The sequence below is a fragment of the Leptosomus discolor genome, chromosome 24, assembly GCF_034619465.1.
Source record: "Leptosomus discolor isolate bLepDis1 chromosome 24, bLepDis1.hap2, whole genome shotgun sequence".
NCBI lineage: Eukaryota > Metazoa > Chordata > Aves > Leptosomiformes > Leptosomidae > Leptosomus > Leptosomus discolor.
This window is the reverse complement of record NC_141414.1, coordinates 5836056-5855227: the sequence shown is the minus strand read 5'-3', so window position 1 is coordinate 5855227 and position 19172 is coordinate 5836056. Positions and strand designations below refer to the sequence as shown.

General features: G+C 42.3%; 1 protein-coding gene across 2 annotated transcripts in view; it reads right to left on the bottom strand.

Annotated features, from left to right (window-relative positions):
- KDM4B (lysine demethylase 4B) overlaps positions 1 to 19172 on the bottom strand; it is a 78159-nt gene that overhangs the window by 18783 nt on the left and 40204 nt on the right. Inside the window, exons 8-12 of one of the 2 annotated variants that reach the window (XM_086477666.1) lie at positions 14844 to 15040; positions 14334 to 14366; positions 10202 to 10371; positions 4120 to 4637; positions 2439 to 2559 (exon numbers count right to left, since the gene is read on the bottom strand). In XM_086477666.1, the coding sequence (XP_086333792.1) occupies positions 2439 to 2559; positions 4120 to 4637; positions 10202 to 10371; positions 14334 to 14366; positions 14844 to 15040 (1039 nt within the window). The remainder of the gene's footprint in view (positions 1 to 2438; positions 2560 to 4119; positions 4638 to 10201; positions 10372 to 14333; positions 14367 to 14843; positions 15041 to 19172) is intronic. The other variant, XM_086477665.1, reaches the window with a different exon arrangement.

Here is a 19172-nt window from a genome sequence, read left to right as displayed (position 1 = left end):
AACTTTCTTACCATTCCTTATTAAGGAATTTCGAGTCGCTGGAAGTGTTAAAAGAACTTTTCCACACAAGACTAAGTTTAACTCACTCATTACATTGTCAGTCCGCAAAGTTTCCAAACGAATAGCTTTGGCCAGAAGAACTCAAAAACTTCTCGGAACATTATCCCCAGCGCTCAGCACATGAAATCAAACTCTTCACTGTTAATTACTGGAAATAGTCAGTCAATGTTCTGCTCTCAACAAGTCCAAGTCTCCTCCCTGTTAAGATTTTCAGACTCTTGGGTTACCAGAAAGGGTAAAAAGAACTTGTAGTAAGACACTAAGGGCAGTGTTCTGCATCTCTACATCTCAGATTTTAAATGTTCCCCTATAACTAATCTGATATATATTCGCCAGACAACACAGGAAATTTTATTGTGTTTAATTCTTCAACCTTTTTTTGATACGATGAATGCCATCTGTGAATCTCTGTCACACTTCAAACGAAGGTTAATTCCTAAAAAGCATCTTTTCTTACTGTATTTTTATCTTGGTATCCAAAGACTAACAACAATTACTTATACCACAGCCTTCTCCACAACACCGCATAGGATTCTGCTGGAAAGGGAGACGACTAGAAACAGCCTTGCCAGCGGGCAGTTAGGCTGTCCTTCCTAGGGGAAGATACTACCCATGCCAGGAGCAGACTGCCACTTCAGCGTGTCTCAGACCAGAGCCGGCCCTCATAACAACACAGCTTTACAAGGACGTGTCCTACAGCCTTCAGCTACACGTGCTCACCTGAAAACAGACCAGTGACCTCGGGTCTGCAGACTGATACCTCCTAGATGCCTTTACTTTCAAAGCAGAGCTCAACCCTCACCTTCTGAAGAAATCAAGCACCTTTAACGACATTTTAAGACACGAGCCAAAAACCAAACCACATGCTTCTCCACATTTTAGTCAAGGCACATCACCAGACAGGCAAGGATTTATGGTACCAGTGAAATCAATGAAAGCAGCATCATAATGCAGAGTGATAGACTGAGGGGAAAAAAAAAAAAAGGAAATGACTGTGTATGTTGATCATCACCTTCGCTCATCCCAGGATGGATTCTAGGTGACACACAGCGTTTGGAATGCTCCTACATTTCAAGCAAGTTATACACAAGTAGAAAAGACTAACAGTTTGTCTCAACTGAACCTTAGTGCAGCATATGCATTCCCTTAATTTACATGCTCACTCTCCCTCACTGCGGCCTCCACATCATCCTCATACATTAGCCCTGAAAAAGCAAGGAGCGCAGAGAGTTGCTCCTATTCCCTGGTGGGGAAGAGAACAATCTGTTTGATCAGATTTTGCCCAACAGTGCTGTAAATCAGTCCCCAAGAAATGCCAGCTTTCACAGAAAGTTGCTCCTGAGTCAGCCAGCAAAGTCCCCGTACACCATCCAAGAAGTCAAAACAGTGAAAAGAATCTGTCTAATGAGGATCCTTCAGCACAAAGTTTGTTGCAAGGTCTCACGCCAAAACAAGATAACTAGTCTCAACTGCCTTTCAACGCTTCAATCCACATTACACATATGCAAGACGTCAAACGCATCATCCTCGGTAAGGAAATGGAGCTATGGATGTACAGAATATCCCCTTCCCACACAAAGTTTCTCTAAGATCAGTAGATACATTCTCTGAAGGAAAAAGAACAGGGAAGACATTGTCCTTTTGAACATAAAGTTCTAAGTACCCTGAAAACAGGGACCGCCCACTATACCTTTGGGTACCTGCCCCAGCACGCAAAAGCTTCTTGCTGTGGACTTGTCTACACTCAGAGTACTCCACAAGGTGGACAAGACCCAGAAGCGGTACGTTACACCTCACAACAGAACCGAGAGGCGTCTTTTTTTTTGGTCTACGCTGTTATGGCATTCACAGCAACTGGAACGTGGGAAAAGAAAAATCAGCGATGTACAGTTAAGCACTGAGAGACTTTCCAGTTCTCATTTCTGGATCTGCCAAGAAAAGTTGGACCCCCACATTCACATGAATTAAAAAGCCAACCAAAAAGTTAGAATTAATTTTCCCTATACACATAAGAGCAGACCTAACCTCCACCTCCCTCCGAGGCAAACAGCTCTCATTTTAATGCAATACCTAAGATAGAGCTTTTACTTTAAGATGTTATTTTCTGTGAACTCTTTTTTCCCTTTGCCCAAAATGCTGCCTCATTCTGCAGCCAGCAAAATATTTTTCTTGAGAGAAAAAAAGGGTGGGAGGTGAGAAGGGACACCTCCCACGGATGAATTTTGTTTCCAGCTGGGTTATCAAAATGGGAACATGCTGCATTTTCTATCAGTTAAGTGTAACACAAAAAGTTCCAGGCCATCCAGTTTATGTTAATGGCTTCAGCAATTTTTCAGATCAGACAAGACATACAAGATTCTTAATGCCAGTGCACTCACCCTCATCACTCGAGGTCTCCTGTTTAACCACCGACAATGGGGAGCGGGTTGGTGGTTTGCCCAGTGGATGACGACGGCTCTTTTTTATCTCCATCTTCATTTTTGAAAAAGCAGAAGCAGCCTGTAACAAAGCACAACGAGCTAGATGGGAACCCCAAATATCTCGGCAAGCAAAGGAAAGCACAGGACAGAGGTGGAATCCTTGACGTAAAGAGTTCTTGAACTTACACAGCAAACTTTTCACTGCCTTTCGGCTGCCATCAACACAGCCTCCCAAGCCAATTACTGTAGTAGATAAAGCCACTGCTGTCTCTTAAGATGTCAGGTAAAGGTAAACTACAGTGTTTTCTTAAAATCAGAACAGTCTCAGACCAGCGTCAAGCCTGCCGATTCCTTTAACTAATGAAAAGTCTGGTTAAATCACATGAACAGCTAGGAATTCTAGCACAAAAACTACATACAGGGCAGAGAGGACCAGAATCATTTTACTAGAACGTTATAATGCGTTTTATAACAAGCACATTTATATTGTACTGGACCCCAGTGCCCCGTGTGCCAGCCAACACCGTAAACTCTGCGTGCATCCTCGGCACAGGGGCTCACAGCCCCGCTGGTGCCAGGCACCGAACGCCTCCCAGGGGAGGTACTTCGCACCAGAAAGGGAGAGCACCCCGCGCTTCGGTTCACAGCCACGAAGGCAGGCAGCAGTGTGGCAGCGTCAAGAGTGAAATCCAAGTACGTTCCGTTTTACACAGGAGCGAGCAGAAGTGATGGTACTTAGGGCAGCCCAGCCTGGCACAGTGGCTTTTCCTCTCTAGTCTGCAGCCATTATGTCTTAGAAACGTTTATACCTTAGAAAGGTATGCCCATTGCGCCACGCCACCATGGCAATGCGCGTTTCCCCCCGTCCCTACACTTTCTAACAGTGCTTTGCCATTTCCTTGGCTCTTTCAGCAGCATCAGGCAGGAAAACAGAGCTACATCACATTGCTCTGATTTGCTGCTAATTCCTAAACATTTTCCTCCTTCCTCTTTCGGAAACTGCCCTCAGGAAAGCACTCCCCAAGGAAAAGAGATGCCTGAGACAGATTACATGTCATGAACAATATATTGTCTGTGAAAAAAAGCGTTCTGCCAACTTTTCCAGTGCTAAATCTCATGACAGTAAAGGTCCCTAGGCAACACCACATAGCAGGCCAAACCTTGGAAGCATGAAGTATGTGCTGGAGAAGCATAAAGCACATCAGCTGGAGAAGTCAGAAACAAGGGAGAAGAATTATTAAAGTGTTGGTGCAATCGAAGTTCCCCTGCCTGGGGATTGTTGGGTTTTACCAGTCTCGGAATAGCTGCTCTGCAGCAGCCACTTGCTTGTGCTGGGTCTTCCTGCCTACTGTTTGAGATGATCGTTTCAGTATTATCTGTACTATCAGTAGCAGGAAAAGAGATTATCTTTTGAAGACAATAATTAGTTTGATTAATCAGCTAGCATCAACACAATGATGGACTGAACTGTGAGCAAATAATCGATGTCTTCCTGTAAAAGAACTCTATGGCTTGCCAACACGGCACTACTCCACTGGAGGCTCAGGCACAACTGAGAACTCTTCTTGTTCCAAGTTCAGTCCTCAACTTGTCGCTTAAAACTAGCAAATCTTAAAGTCACCTCCTTGGTCATGAATACCTGTAAATCACTGACCTCTGCAGCAACCTCTCTGTTTTCTGCTTCTGCATTCTCCTCCTCCTTCACAGGGATTTCCATAGGGACCACCTGCTCCTGCCAACTTGGACTCTTTTGCCTGGCAAACTGCTCAAAGGCCTGCTGGCAGGACATGCGCTCCTTGTCAAACACCACCTTTTTGGTCCGTGGAACCACATAAAGCATGGGAATGATGGGCCGGGGTTTAAAGTCATCTTCCTCAACTGGTGTCTCCGAGGGCTGGATAATGTTCAGAGGAGCTGGGGGCAAGCTCCTTTCTGCTGTGGACGATGCGGGTACGGCTGGGGGTACCGGCGGCCGTGCTGCCGGTGCCTCACCCTCTGCCAGCTGCTGCTGTGGTGCAGGCGGTGGTGGCAGCGGTGGCTGCTGCTGCTGCAGAGGAGGCTGAGGTGCTTGCAGGTGGTGCTGGTGTTGATGGAAAAGGTGCTTCTTCTTCCTCTCCCCTTTTACTTTCGGAGGACGGGCCTTCACTTTGCAGTCACCTGTTTCAAGACAATAGGCAACATTTAGCTTCATATGCCAAGATTTCGGGGCATATAATATTTTTCTCCTTTCACCAACAAGCTCCAGTGCGGTGCTAACCTACTACATTATGGTGTTAGTCTTCCTTTCAAACAGGCAGACTGAGAGCTGTTGACAGAGTCAGCTGTACTTCGGCACTGACTTAGGGAAGCTCACTTGAGACAGAAAAGACTTGTGTCATTTTTAAGGACTATTTATTTCTTGACTGAAGCAGAAAGGCTGCCAAAGTGAATGCTGCCTGGAGGGAAAATATCTAAACCCCTAAGAAACTGGACAGTGTGCCAAAACCCATGTAATATATTACATAGGCCCTGACTCTTGTATTTCAAGTTTTTTGTATCAGCAGTCTCCAAAGTGGGGTGCACAAAACCATCCACTGGGGTGCGGGAAGAAAATATTTTTGTATTATTAATAAAGCGTATCTTTAAAATAGTGTTCATTTTATCTCATCCATTTTAAAATCTCCTATTTTTGTGTATGTTTTATATTGGACATAGTATATTAGCACAGTAATACATGTACAGGTTTTATAAATCAAGATGCATGTACCAGGAGGTGTGCTCAAAATTTTTTTTGCTAACATGGGGCACAATCAAAAAAGCCTGGTGGCCACTGTTCTATATCCCCAGTTTGCCCTAACCTCTGGAGCACCCCCACTTACTGCTCCCTCTATTTGCGAGCAGAGCTCTCATCTGAGTACCACTGTGTGTCAACGCATTCAACAGCCCCAGGAAACGAAGAACCGAACAAAGATATCTGAATCATTACTACCAAAAGATTTCTACTGTAAAATCTTTTAAAAAGATGCCTTTAAAGCAGAAATCAAGTACAGCATTGAACTAAGCCTATTACAGACACCATGCCAACACTGGTTACAGAGACAGCCGTTCCTAACACTCGCTCCATTTGTCCTTGTTTCTCCTAGCCCACTGTCATTCATCTTATCTGCATGGCACTGCAGGTCTCTCACACGGCTGTGACAACACAACACTTCTTGAACAGACAGACGTCTCAGTATTTTTACCAGAGGCAGCAGTGACCCATAAAAGTCTTCCCCACCTGCCTTTGCAACATAATTATGTTAAGGGATCCACCCACTCTGATTTTACAGCAGTAATTAAAATTCCTACTGGCCACTGGGCGAGTGCCTCTAGGTTAGGGCAGGAGATGCTTTCACATCTTGCCTTATTCCACCTAAAATGATGTATGTTCCCTTTGCCCAATCCTTCCCTCAGTTCATGAATGAAGTTATTGGTTCACTCAAAGGAAAGTAAATAATAGATGCTCCTCAGACAGATGCCAGTGCTCAATTTATTTCATAAGAGATTGTTTTTCACCTGCAGATGCTATGACTAGATGACTTTCCTGCAAAAGGTCATTTTCCCTACTAACAGGATGGGGAGGAGGGCTGATGACAACAAAAGATAAAGAAAGACTATTCACCCTAATAATGATGCTTCACCAACCCACTCAGATTCCTCCATTAAGGACTAGACCAAAGCTGATCAGCCAAACCTCGTAAACAGAAAATCGGATAAACCATCGCAGAGTAACAAGGTATCTGCAGGAGGAAGGGTTTGAAAAGAGAAGGCAAATAATCCCACAATAAGATCAAGTGCTAAAATCCCTGCTGAAATCTTCAAGGGGAAACCTCAACCTCAACATTTCCCAGAAGTCCGGTCTGATGACTTTATTTACACTAATTTATAAAAACGGGAACAAGTTCAGCCCAAAATAGTTATTGTTGTACTTGTGCAGGCAGTCCCTCAGATAAACGGGTTTGTTCTATCACAGAGAAAGGAATATTGATTTTCCTTAGAGAAACAAACATATTGAATGAAAGGCAAATTGGATTTTCCCCAAACCAGATCATATTTACTCTCTATACACTCAGAGAATTCTCTACCCAACAACAAAACAAATGCCATTCACCAGCTTTATTGACTTCTAAATGGGTAATTTGACAGCAGCTGGCACGTAGAACTTTGTTTAAAAGTTTTTGCATTAAGATGAACAAACTAGTTTGCAAGTGAATCTATAAATCAGAAGCCAGGAAGAAGAGAGGTGAAATTCAAAGTCTCTATCAGGCTATCATGAATACTTCCGAAAGGAAAGGGATCTTTATGCACAAATCGATACGCAGGTTAACAGAGCAATGAATGTCTATCAGCTGTCCTTCTGCTGAAGAAGAAAGGCACATGTAGCAGAGCCAGCAGACATGGAAAACAGTAGTATGACGACTTTTTTCACGGTGAGAAGACTTGCCTGCCTAGAGACAATTTGAAATACTACACAAAGTTCAGTGAAGTTGCAGGTATACGATACCTTTGAGGGGAAGGGATGTTGGCAGGGAAATCAAAGCACCTACATAGGACTGTACACCACGGCTTTGGACAATGAGACTGTAAATAGCTGCTACAAGAGCATGGACTTCATCTGCTAGAGCAGTATCTCCTGGTATTGGGCAAAGGCAATCAGAAATGGACTTCAGCATCAGTAATTCAGCCACAACTTTAGTTAAATAATTTGTACTGTCAACAGCTCAAAAAAGAAACTGTAAGTTAGACTTATTAATCTAGCAGAATCACAAGCACAGAGATAAGATGAAACCGAACACGGCAGAAAGCAGGGGAGTTTTGCCCGTACATCCCCCTACTACAGCACAGCATCCTTCAAGAAGATGGCTGCGTTGCTGTAACAGTTACACTCAAGGGTTTTTCTTCAATCCATGTGGGAGACTGCTGTAGATAAAGTAATCATGAAGACTATTCCACCATCCTGAAGTTCCTCCTAAACATTTTCACTTTCAAGAGCATTCCTTACTTCTAGAAAGGGAGTATCACCCTAGAGCAATCCCTAAATGCCCGGTGTGTGTACCCTGTACAGCTTCTATGCTAACAGAGTACATGAACAGGACTGATGCAAGAGTAAAAAGCAAAAGCGGTAGGAAAACACCTTCTACTTGCTTTTAGGGGTTGTATCTGATCGGTTATCAGAGCTTCATGCAGCACGTACTACAAATACGTAGATGGCCACAGCGACTGCTAGCAGATTTCTGAAAAGGCTCTGTTTTCTCTACATCATGCTGGAGAAGCCCAGAAAGTCTCCAGGACAAACTCTTGTGCTACGACATTGTTTCATGATAATCCTTCCATCCTGTTAAACAGTCTCATCTCTCAATGACTTTAGGCTGCCAGCTGAAGCAACACTGCAGAAAAATCAGCGAGAGACCAGCCACCACTTGACAGCTGCCCTAGTAAAACCCTCAGGTAGCAAATCGTCATCTAAAAGGCAGTTGTGCAGCAATTTGCTATTACATACAGGTAACAGCAGAAGAGTTTTCAGTTCTGGTTTACTGGCATCTTGATCACAGTATTACTTCATGTAATTATGTACTTAGATTACAACTGCAACACTCAAGAGGACATGAGGGAATGCCATTTAACGAAACGTGGTGGAAAATAACACGCAACTATTTTGCTGTTAGGCATCTCATTGCTTTTTCCTCACATTATTAAAAAAAAAAGAAGAATTCTGTAAGATACATGGTCTGTAGCCCAAGTCCACGGGACTCTTACCAGGCACAGCATTGCAGGTAACAGCTCCTGACTCACAGGATGTATTTATGCTGTTTAGCACACCCAGAGAAGAACTAAGCTTAAAGAATCTCCTTTTTAATTTCAAGTCCCAAGACAACCTGCTAAAAATTCTAAATATATTAACAGCAACATAATAAATTATGAATATAAAGCTGAGTCACAAAACCCAAAAGAAAATACCTTAAGGTATGTGGGTCAGAAATCCTGAAAACCTCAAGTTATTAATGCTCAGCTAGTCCAAATAACCAACATGAAGCACAAGACCTACTTTGAAACTACTAATGACTAATTTGAAACCTCATTCTTCCTCCTTCTCAAGGTCATCTTTCCTGGTGTTAAGCAGAAAAATCAAGCCAAATTAAAACCAGAGGAATAGAAAAAGGCGGGGACAGGGAGCTACATTGCCAGGGCCTTCCAAACAGATGCTATTTTGGTTTTCAAGATGAAACTGTAAGACACTTGTGAGACGCAACACAGGCAGTAGGATGTAGAAAAACCAGAGAACTCATCGGTCTGTAATTGCTATATTGCAAACTTGTATATTTGCTAACAGCCACACTGAGCACTAGACCCCTCAGAAACCGCAAACAGTCTAGTTCCAGCGACTGCAATGGTGCTGAAATAAGTTTTTCCCTCCTCTACTAACAGTTAAAGAGCTCTTAACAAGTAGCCTAAGTGTATGATTTGGAACCTATTCAGCTAGAACAGAGTCTATTGTTCCTCTGCCATTCTAAGGATCTCGGATCTGTCCTTGTCACTTATCTCGTCTCCAAAGGGATATCAGCATTTTCGGGCCATTTATTACAAGCATCAACTGTTAAAACTTGTACAAGAGCCAAAGGCGTTCAATTTAACACACTTTCAAGCTTAGGGCAATAGAAATTAACTATCTGCACTGTGCTGCTCCTGCTCTGTACAATGATTTTCAAACTCCTTACTTCCCGTGAAAAGAGAAAATACACTGTCTAGCTAAGAGACTCTGGAATTGAAGATCTCCATTCTTTTCCCAGAGCTTCCAGAGATTTCCTCTAAGATCACCATCAAGGGCCTCTGAACAGTTTGCAGCATCAGTTTTCTCCAAATGCTAAACAAACAATGGATATATAAAATACATAAAAATGCATTCACTAGTGTTTATGAAATGCTTGAGTGTCTCAGAGAGAGTGCACCATAGACACATCAACTACTCAACCACGCACACTAGAGGGAAAGAAAGCAGCTTACTCCCAGCAAGAAGTGCAACTTTTCCTACGCAGACAAGAAAAAAAAAAGTATCTCAAAAAAAGCCTCCAGCAAGATGGTCGAGGTCAGGCCTTTGGAATAACCATATGCAGAAGAAATCATAAAGGACTGGGAGTTGTCATGGACTGGTATTAACTTCAGCCATGCAAGGAAGCTGAAAAGCTTCCCTCCTACAGCCAGACTTGAAGAAAACCAAACCTGCAACTTGGACTCATGCAGCAGCTGTGGATCCCACACAACCTAAGGCTGACTTTATTCAGTCTCTGGAAGAAATGGGGAGGAGGAAGGGAGGGTAAGGGGAAACATTAATTGCACAAGGGAGTGCACAAATCATTCCTTTCCAGAGTAGGACACAAAAGATATTTATTTGTTTCTCTACGAAGTATTTAAAAATATTCCTCCCCTAATATATATTTTTACAAACCTGTAATAGTTTGGGCAGAATTTTCAAGCCCTGCCAAGAAAGCTATTTGGACTGAATCCTTAAAGAGAAGGAAAAATCAATTGCTGCTGTAAATGATGGTGTATTTCGGTGAGCATAGATTTAATATTAGGAAAGATCGCACTGATATTTCAACAGAAATAAACAACAGCAGACAACTTATTTACAAATGTGTTTTAGAGCGATAGCCTGCCCCAGTTCTTCACTGAAGTGATCTGCCACCAGTGAACAGGGCCCTCACCTTCTCCCTCAATCACTTTGCTTCTCTCCTCTTCCTCTAGATCTGGCCCTCTTTTCAGTTCCTCTTTTACTTTCACATCTTCCAAGGCAGTTTCAATAGCCATGACATCCCCAAGAGACTTCTGATCCTCTGTTTTATGTCTTCTGGGTTGACTTCTTTTTCTGTGAGACCTAGAAGTACAGAAGTGTGATTTGACATAAAAGAACAGCCTTCAATATATAAAACGATCACTGACTTAAAAAGCTGAATACAAAACAAAAGAATCTTCTTTGGAGAGAGAAAACACAAGGTAGCTAACAATAGCTACAGGGCAAAACAGATATCTGAAAGGAAACAGATGAACCTTGCATAACACAACATTTAAGATCCATTCACAGCAGCCATTAATTGTCCAGGTTTTTTGAAGAGCTTTTGCCCACCATTACTAATGTAAGCTCACGAGCTGCAGTTAAAACGACTGTAATTGTGTATGAAATCTATTTTGCTTGTACTTCAAAATATAGATGAAGACTTGTCATAAATCTTTCTTTCATCCTCTGCCCCCATTCCACCATTTCTCTTCATTCTGTACGTGCTTTGCCTTGGCAAACTGCTGGAAGTCTGCAAAGCATCATCTTCCAGCTCTGAAACATTACCCAGCACTGCCAGTTTTTAAAACCACAGTGTAATGAGTCCTTATAGCATAACCAATAGGCAGGTTATGATTTTTCAGCAGTATAATTCACAGGGTCCAAGGCCTATGAAGAAGTCTAACTAAAAGAAGTGCATATTAATATGATCAGACTAATACTAACAAGCTAATAGCAACACTGTTCTTTCTAAAGAGTCAACAACACTAAGACAAAGAGATTACAGTAGCCACAATGCAAAGACAAATGCGAATTCAGAAGCCAGGATAATGTCTTTTGGTTAGGAACCATGTTAGGAGTCATGCACCCATGCAAACACTCGCTCACTCCCCGCCGCTCAAGTGGGACAGGGAGGGAAAACAGGAAGAATAAGAGCCAGAAAACTTGGAGGTTGAGACAAAGACAGTTTAATAGGTGAAGGAAAGAGGAAAGAATAAAACGCGAAAGAAACAAGCAAAGGAAATCCACTCACCCACAGGCCAATGCCCAGTCAGTCTCCAAACAACGGCCACCTTGGAAGCCAACCCCCCCCCCCCCTTCTTCCTTCTCTACACCCCAGTTTTTATTGCTCAGCACAACGTTTTACGGTACAGAATATCCCTCTGACCACTTCGGAACAGCTGTCCCAGCTGTGTCCCCTCCCAATCTCTTGCCCACCCCCAACCTACTCACTGGGCAGGGGGCAGACTGGGAAAAAACTAAAGCCTTGACACTGTGCGAACACCAGTCAGCAACAGCCAAAACAGCAACAGCCAAAACATCGGTGCCTTATCAGCACTGTTGTAGCCACAAATCCCAAACACAGTCCCCTGGGCTGCTGTGAAGAAAGTTAACTCCATCCCAACCAGACCCAGTTCAGGTTTTTTTTACAGGATCTATCAAACAGCTCCTTCAATGTCAGGTTTAAGTCTAACAAGCTCTCTTTTTCAAAAGAGACTGATGCAGAGATCTGCAATTTTTACACCATTTTTAGCATGTAGACCCTTTTTTTTTTTTGAAAGCAGCATCTCCCATATGGCCTCGCATCTACCATCACGTAACAAACTGTAAAACGCAATCCCACTGCATTCATCAGCCCAAAACTCCAGAAAAGCTGAAATTCAGCTTTCCATCCTCACAGCCCAGAAACTCAGCTGCTACTTAAATTTGGAGTACAATGGAGTTAAGAGCCCTTAATCAGGTAACCAACAAAGAAGGAAGAAAAAAATTCAACCCGAGATGAATGATTAATAGAAAAGCAAGTTGATCCATATGCACAGTAATTTATAATTGCTAGACTCTAACCATATGGTAGCCCTCCAAGTATAGATGTTAACTTCGCACCTGCAAGACACTCATTAGCAGGAACACACAGCTGAACCCAGAAGGATCAACTTTTCTCTTCACCCATATTCTAAGTACACACCACCTTCTCAGGGCGGGGGGAAAGCAAGGTGGGAGGAGAAGATAAACCCCTAAGACTTTTCCATTGCAGCTGGAACCTTCCATAGTTGGTGAAGAAAGCATCGGAGTAGAATCAAGTGTCACGAGCTATTTTTAGTAAAGTGTGTGTTTTATTCCCGTGGTGTAGAAATGCCAGGCAAAAATTAAATCACAAAGCTTTATACTCACAGTAGATAAAAAAGATCCTTTTGCAGGGCTCCTCTCACTCTGAAGTTGGGGAAAAAAAAGGAGAGAGGTAGAAAGCACATAATTTAAAGAAACTGTGCTTCCAGAAATACAGAATACCAGAAATGGGCTTTTTGTGGACTAGACTAAAACAGCCTCTCACTGAAGCCATAAAGTAAACAAAGTTGAGTTTTTCAAGGTAACTAAGTATGAATGACCTTAGAAAAGAAATAACATATCTCTCTGCAGGCTTTAAAAGCTACTTTTTCCAAGAGAGCTGGCAAAAAAAGCAGCATTTGTACTCTTTGAAGAACAGACCACAAAGTGACTTTAATTAAGTAGATACAACTGTGAAGAGGTTTGGGCAGAGGTGAATCCCATTCTTCCAGTAAAGTCCATCCTGCTGAGAAAAGTCTGTCTTCAAGTAAAATTATGTCTTTCCAAGACATAAGCATAAGAGAGAGGCTACTGCTAAGCAGTATCCAACAGCTTCAAAACTGCTTCAGGATAATATTGAAATAATCTAGGAAACACTGAACAGATAAGGGGAAAAAAGTACCTGGATCTTTTGCAATAGGCTCAGGTTAAGAGAGAGGCTTCCCTGCTCAGCAACAGGCTCAAAGAGGGAAAGCAATCCTTGGTGTTCACATAGTACCTTACACTGCGCAAACAGTACCTAGATCGAAGTAACCCTTAGTAGCCCCGGGCAGTAAAGAGATTCCCAATTTCCAGATGTGGAAGAGAAAGATCCAGGGACCCACTGGAGTTCAGTTAGACATTGTCCATAGAGCATAAATCGCAACTTCTGACTGCTTTTCCTGAAGCTCACTATAGAAGGAATAGCTGGAAACATTTTAGGAACATCTTTTGGAGCCTGGATTTAGTGGGGAACACACTTTCCCATTTCAGCATTTGTAAAATAATGGACAAACCATGCCATGTAGAAAAGCAAGATGCAGGACCACCAGTCCAAAGCAATACCGGGTGACTCAAAACTCCTGGAAGACAATAAAGACCAGTGCTAGAGAAAGAGAGACACTTTTACTAGTGTGTTATCTTTTCCTTTGCTAGAATGCCTAAATAAACCAACTATCAGCGAATTATTAGGTCAATGGTTTTTAAACTGTTACTCAAAGTCCCTATCAAAGATGGCTCCAGAAACGTAAAGCCTATTTAAAGGTTTCTTCCCGGATTTCAAAGAAGGGATATTGGAGCTGAAATTAGCAGCAGACTATTAGATCTGGATGAAGCAGTACAATTTCCAGAGACTGCCAACACTCACACCAGAAATTCAACAAACACTAGATAAGAGCAGAAAGAAGCAGGCTTGTGTGCCACACTGCAGGCAGAGCGGGAATGAGAACAATGTCAAAAAGAAGGGTAAAGGAGGATGTGGAAGGGCACACACTTTACATTAAAGCCCTAGGATGCTTCAGTTTCCTAGAATACAGTCTTGTTCTTCAAGCAAGCTTGATGAGGAAGGAAAGTTCTCCCCTTAGCAGCCCATGTCTAACACACTCTAGTTCAATTCCACTTTCTGAGACAGCAGCAGCATTTTATCAACTCTCCGCTTCGGTGACCAGTTAGCTTTACCTACAACCCGTTAATCATTCCACATCACTACTAATTCAGTAGATTAACCGCACACTCAAGAACGGACAACCAGAACAGGCACGAGACAGCTGAGGTTCTCTAATGATGGAGAGATCCAAAAACTACATGAAACCAAGATGAAATCTGAGAAACCTCAATGCCTAAAGATTTTCTGTGCCCCTTCGAGGAGGCAGACAGGAAAAAACTAACTGAAAAAGGAAAACACTTTCAGAGTTACTATTTTAAGAAACTTGACAGGAAAAAGAAAGAAGTCATTTAAGTTGATGAGGGAAGTCACATACCGGTGTTTGTTGTCCTCTTCCTCATCTCCTATCCTATAAAGCAAGATTCCAACAGTAAAAGGTTAGCATGCCAAATTTTCAATTCAAGCATGCTGTAACACACAAAACCCACAAACTTGTAGAAAATTAATACAGAGATCAAAGGAAGCACAGAAAGGCATGCAGAAAATCCCTTTTGCAATCGATGAGGTTTTTTTTTTCCTCCTGCTTTCTGGTAAGTGAAGCTATAAATGTGTACTATAGATTTTTTTGTCTTCCAGGATAAGAGATGAGTTGTGAGGGGGCACACAGTGTCCTACTTTCAGAAAACATCTGCTTCTAAAACATTTAAAGGAAACAGAACAACGAGGGAGCACATTACCCAAGAAAAATTACAAGAGGAATTGTAAAAAAAAAAAAAAAAAGTTTTAACTACCCCAAACTAAGAATTATAGTCCTTAAAATTTTAGCAATTAAAATTAAATACAGTGCTCAGACACGATTTTGGTGTTTTTTTTTTCCTCTCTTTACCTGCGAAGCAATTTCGCCTTCAACTCTGCCTTCGTCTCATTCCAGGCCTCTAGTTCTGGGCTAGTCAGAGCTGTGGGTTTCATATGGTCCAGGACAGCAATGTCTTTTCCTTGTTTCCATAAATCGTAACGTTCTGGTTGCAGAATCCTCACAAAGACATCCATGGAAATCTTCACCATGTCTTTGCGGCAAGTGCACTGCAAGAGATATCCAGACACCAACACCACGTCAGATCACAGGACCGTCTTCTGTTCTCGTCAGCCGAGCTTGCCCTTCTCCAGAGGCAAACCAACATTCTACCCATTTGGTCTGCAAGGCCTATGGTGGGTCAGTGCTAGGAATTCTGTTGAGGTATACGTGGGTAATTCAGCTTAACGGAAAGCGTTGACTCTACCTGCCCTTGGCAAAACCAGAGACAACACAAGCTGCCACACTCTCCAAAGGCAGCTGAAGACTCACCTCCCAACAATTTTGTTCTCCCTCAAAGCCCACCAACCAAGCTAAAACTTTCTGGTGACCAATACCCAGTATACTACTTATCTACTGTCTTACAGTTGTTAGCCAGCAATAACTTTGGCCAATGTAGACCAGGCCTGAGTCTGATCTCAAACCTGTGTTGCCTCCATTAGCCAGTCTCTTGCAGAGTTACGCAGGCTGAAAAGAGATTATTAATATCACTTCATAACTGAAAAAACCCTTAAAGGAACAAAAGACTAACCTAGTGAACAAGGCAGTTAAACTTCATAATTATACATCATAACATTGCACATAAATCTTTCACAAGACTACAGAGAAATAACAAAGGCTACAACAATAACTACATTCTGCATCTAAACTACATAGGCCTAAGTGAAAGAAAACGTGCATTGTTCATTTCAACTAGCACGCTCATGAAAATTAACCTCTGGAATTACACCTTGCCATTGTACAAGCCTACAAAAAGACACTTACAAGTGGTTTTACTTGGATATCCGTCTGTTCTGATGAAGCACAGAATTAACAGACCTAGGGGATTCTCACCCAGGACACAGATACCAGCCTAAATGAGCATCTAGTCTCCATAAACTCTGAACTCAAAAGAAGGTACAGGATTGCAAAGGACACAGCAACACACAAATACCCACGAATACCCGCTTGCCTCACGGGGGCTGCAACGACAGCTTTGCTGTTGTGTGTGAAAAGGTGAGCCCCCTTTTAGCTCTGCTCTAAGGTGCAAAGCTTTGCTAGGTATGCACTCGCACTACGTCGCTCTTCAAGTTGAGGATGAGGTAATTATAGACACTTTTCAGTACTTTTTTTTTCCTCACTCTTTCTCCACACCTTTTCAAAACAGCTCTTAGCAGAAATACATGAAATTAAACTTGCTTCTCCCCTTTCTTCTTTCGTTTTTCACTACCATTTTTAAAAGATTTATGACCATAGCTAAGAAGCCATTGAGAGAGAGAGAAGAGAGTCTTTCTGTACAGTTCTCTGCTATCGTACTTCCCTCCCCACTCCTGTTTTTCGTTTTGCAAAGACCGCTGGCTACCTTCTGCTGCTCTGACTGGGAGAGCGGTAATAACCTGAGCGTGCCGGGTGGGAAGGAGTATTTATGGACAAGCACTTTCAGGAAAACTCAATTCATTTAATGAAAAATAGCGTGGGACAGAAAGGCTGGAAATACAATTTGGCCGAAGAACGGCAGGAACACAGATGGTACCCATGCTTCAGATTCCTGGCCAGGCAGAAGCTTCTCACCGGCACCTCCATCAATACTGGCTTAAGGGATTTGTATTGAGCAGATTTTCAATCACTTTTTCTTAAGAAATTTTAAAAGCACCCGTGCACTGCTACAAAGAGGAATCCAGAAGAGCACCCCACAGCACACATCATCAATGAGCTACGGAGATTGACCTCTCCTGCCTTTACAAAGTATGAAAAATGGCTTAAAAGGGGAACAGTCCACTTTCTGATCCTAACCTGGAACCGACATGCTGCAGCACACGTACAGCAATTCCTTCAAAGCAAGCGGAGCAAATCCCGAGTCAGACGGGGCTAAAGGTCTCCAGTACGGTCTCCAACCACCGCCAGCTTAAGAGTCTCACAAAAATGTAAAGTATACACAGATTATCAAGAAACCACATACTGAGCTATCTGGATGCTATTCAGAGAAATGATACTGTGGGCTGCAATCTCCAGCGTACCGCAACACCAGAAGCCTGCAGTAGCCAAGTTCCTTTCTTTACACAAATCTAACATGATCTATGTCTATATTTCAATTTTAATTTCATTTTATTGCTCTCACACTAGCAAGCATGAATAATTTACAAAGCCTCTTTCCTTTGGGGCTTCTTCCGGACCATACAGTTATATTTCCTCAGCTGCTGCAGTTATGTCATGTTCATGGTCCTGTAACGGCCAGGGTATTTTTCCAGGCCCTTCCCTCAGATTCAGCAGCAAGATCCTGCTTAATACAGCAGATGCAAAAGGGAATGTGTGTGTGAGAGGGGTGGGAGGGAGAGGGGAACGGGGGAGATCAGAGGAAGAGACTGTGGGTAGAGAAGGGCAAGAGATTTCCTTTGCAATTAATTACCTGCTCCATTCCATCAGAGCAGGACAAAAATAGCAAGCTCGTGTTTCCCTGTCAATGACACCCATGTGCACGTATTGCCTCCCCTTCCACATACAGAGTTAGATTTCTTTCAAAGTATTTAATCATGGTCATAAGAGACATTATGCCTACACCCCCCACCTCTGTCTCTCCCTGTCCCAATTTCTGCAGAACATCTTTCTATATTCCATTTTCCCCCTTCAAATACTAACACTTTCATATTCCATTATTAAACTTTACAGAAACAAGAATAAATACAACTAACACATCCACACTTAAACACCACCACTAAGGAGAGATACAAAACCTCGTTTCCTTTACGTGAGCCAAAACCAAACCTCAAAGCCCCAGTTTGGGTATTCACAGAACTCCAACGTACCCGCAGACCTGTGAAAGATTTAAGAGCGATACGGTCACCCAAAGCACAGACCGTGACTAAATGGCAACATGAAGGATACGCCTGTCACGTCAAAAGTGACAGGTGAGAAATTTAGGGAACTCTGAGATCTAATCAAGTATCTTCCCATCTCTCCTCTGTCATTTCCCCACTTGGTAGCCAGACCAGCGCACCAAACTGCTCGGGAACAGCAAGGCTGTCACAGCGACAGATCAAACCACAGAATAAACAACAGACTATTTGTAACCAGGATCTCCACAGACCAACTGCAAGTCCTGAAAATGGTGGTGGAGAAAAATCAAAACAAAAACCAAAACAGTTTTAGGATTAGCTGTTTGCCTTCGGTTACAGGGGACCTGAGACTCAAAACAGCAACAAGACAAGAGGAGCTTCCATATTCACCAAATCTGCAGGAACTTCATTTGTTCCATCTTTTGAAGACTTCTCCTAGCCTCATCTCTCCTTTTTCATAAGTTAATGATTTTGTAACCACACAGGATAAGAACATGCAAAGGCAACTTGCAGTCTAAGCACGTGCAAAAATACTGTAAGGAAACGCACAATGAAGCAATTTCAAACACAGAAAAGCAACATTTTTCTTCTACTTATTATTTTATTACCTGCTACTCAAAGTTGTAGACTGTGGTAAATTGTCTGACACCACCAGGAACCCTGTCTCATCACTTATAACTCAAAGACTGATAGTGGGAAATTTGTGGCTACTGAATATGTAACCATTATCTTATTTGCAGTTGGTTTTTTAAAATAAAAACACTAATAAGTCTATATAAAATAACAGCCAAATAAAAAGACTGTCTGCTTGAAGTAATAAAATCAAATGATACATGGAAAAATGCAGCCTCATTCAACCTCAACCTTCAGCATCATTTTTGTAAGGATATTTCCCTCACTTCCCAGCTATTAACACTAAACTGAACCCAATCTGTTCCATAACATATAAAAAGTTAATGTAAAATAACCCTTCTCCTTATGTAGAAATAGTCACTAAAATGATATTTTTAAATTGGCACCTCTGGTTCTCATGGAAAATCCCCTCACATCTAGATGAAATCAGGGCCCACTGCACAGTGAAGACTCAGCTAGCCTCCTGCTTTGCCTTAATGGAAATTTAAATATAAGGAAACTCAACACGCTCAAAGTTGAAGTTCTGTCAGCTATTATGCCACCATTAAATGCCAGACCAAAATCTTTGCTTAAAGCTTTTGTATCTGCTTTTGCATAACAATGAAGCCTAAAAGCAAGTTACTGGGAAATAAAGATGGTTACGTTCAGAGGGCAGCTGAGAAATTCTTGCTGTGTATTACAGGAACGCACATTGCTA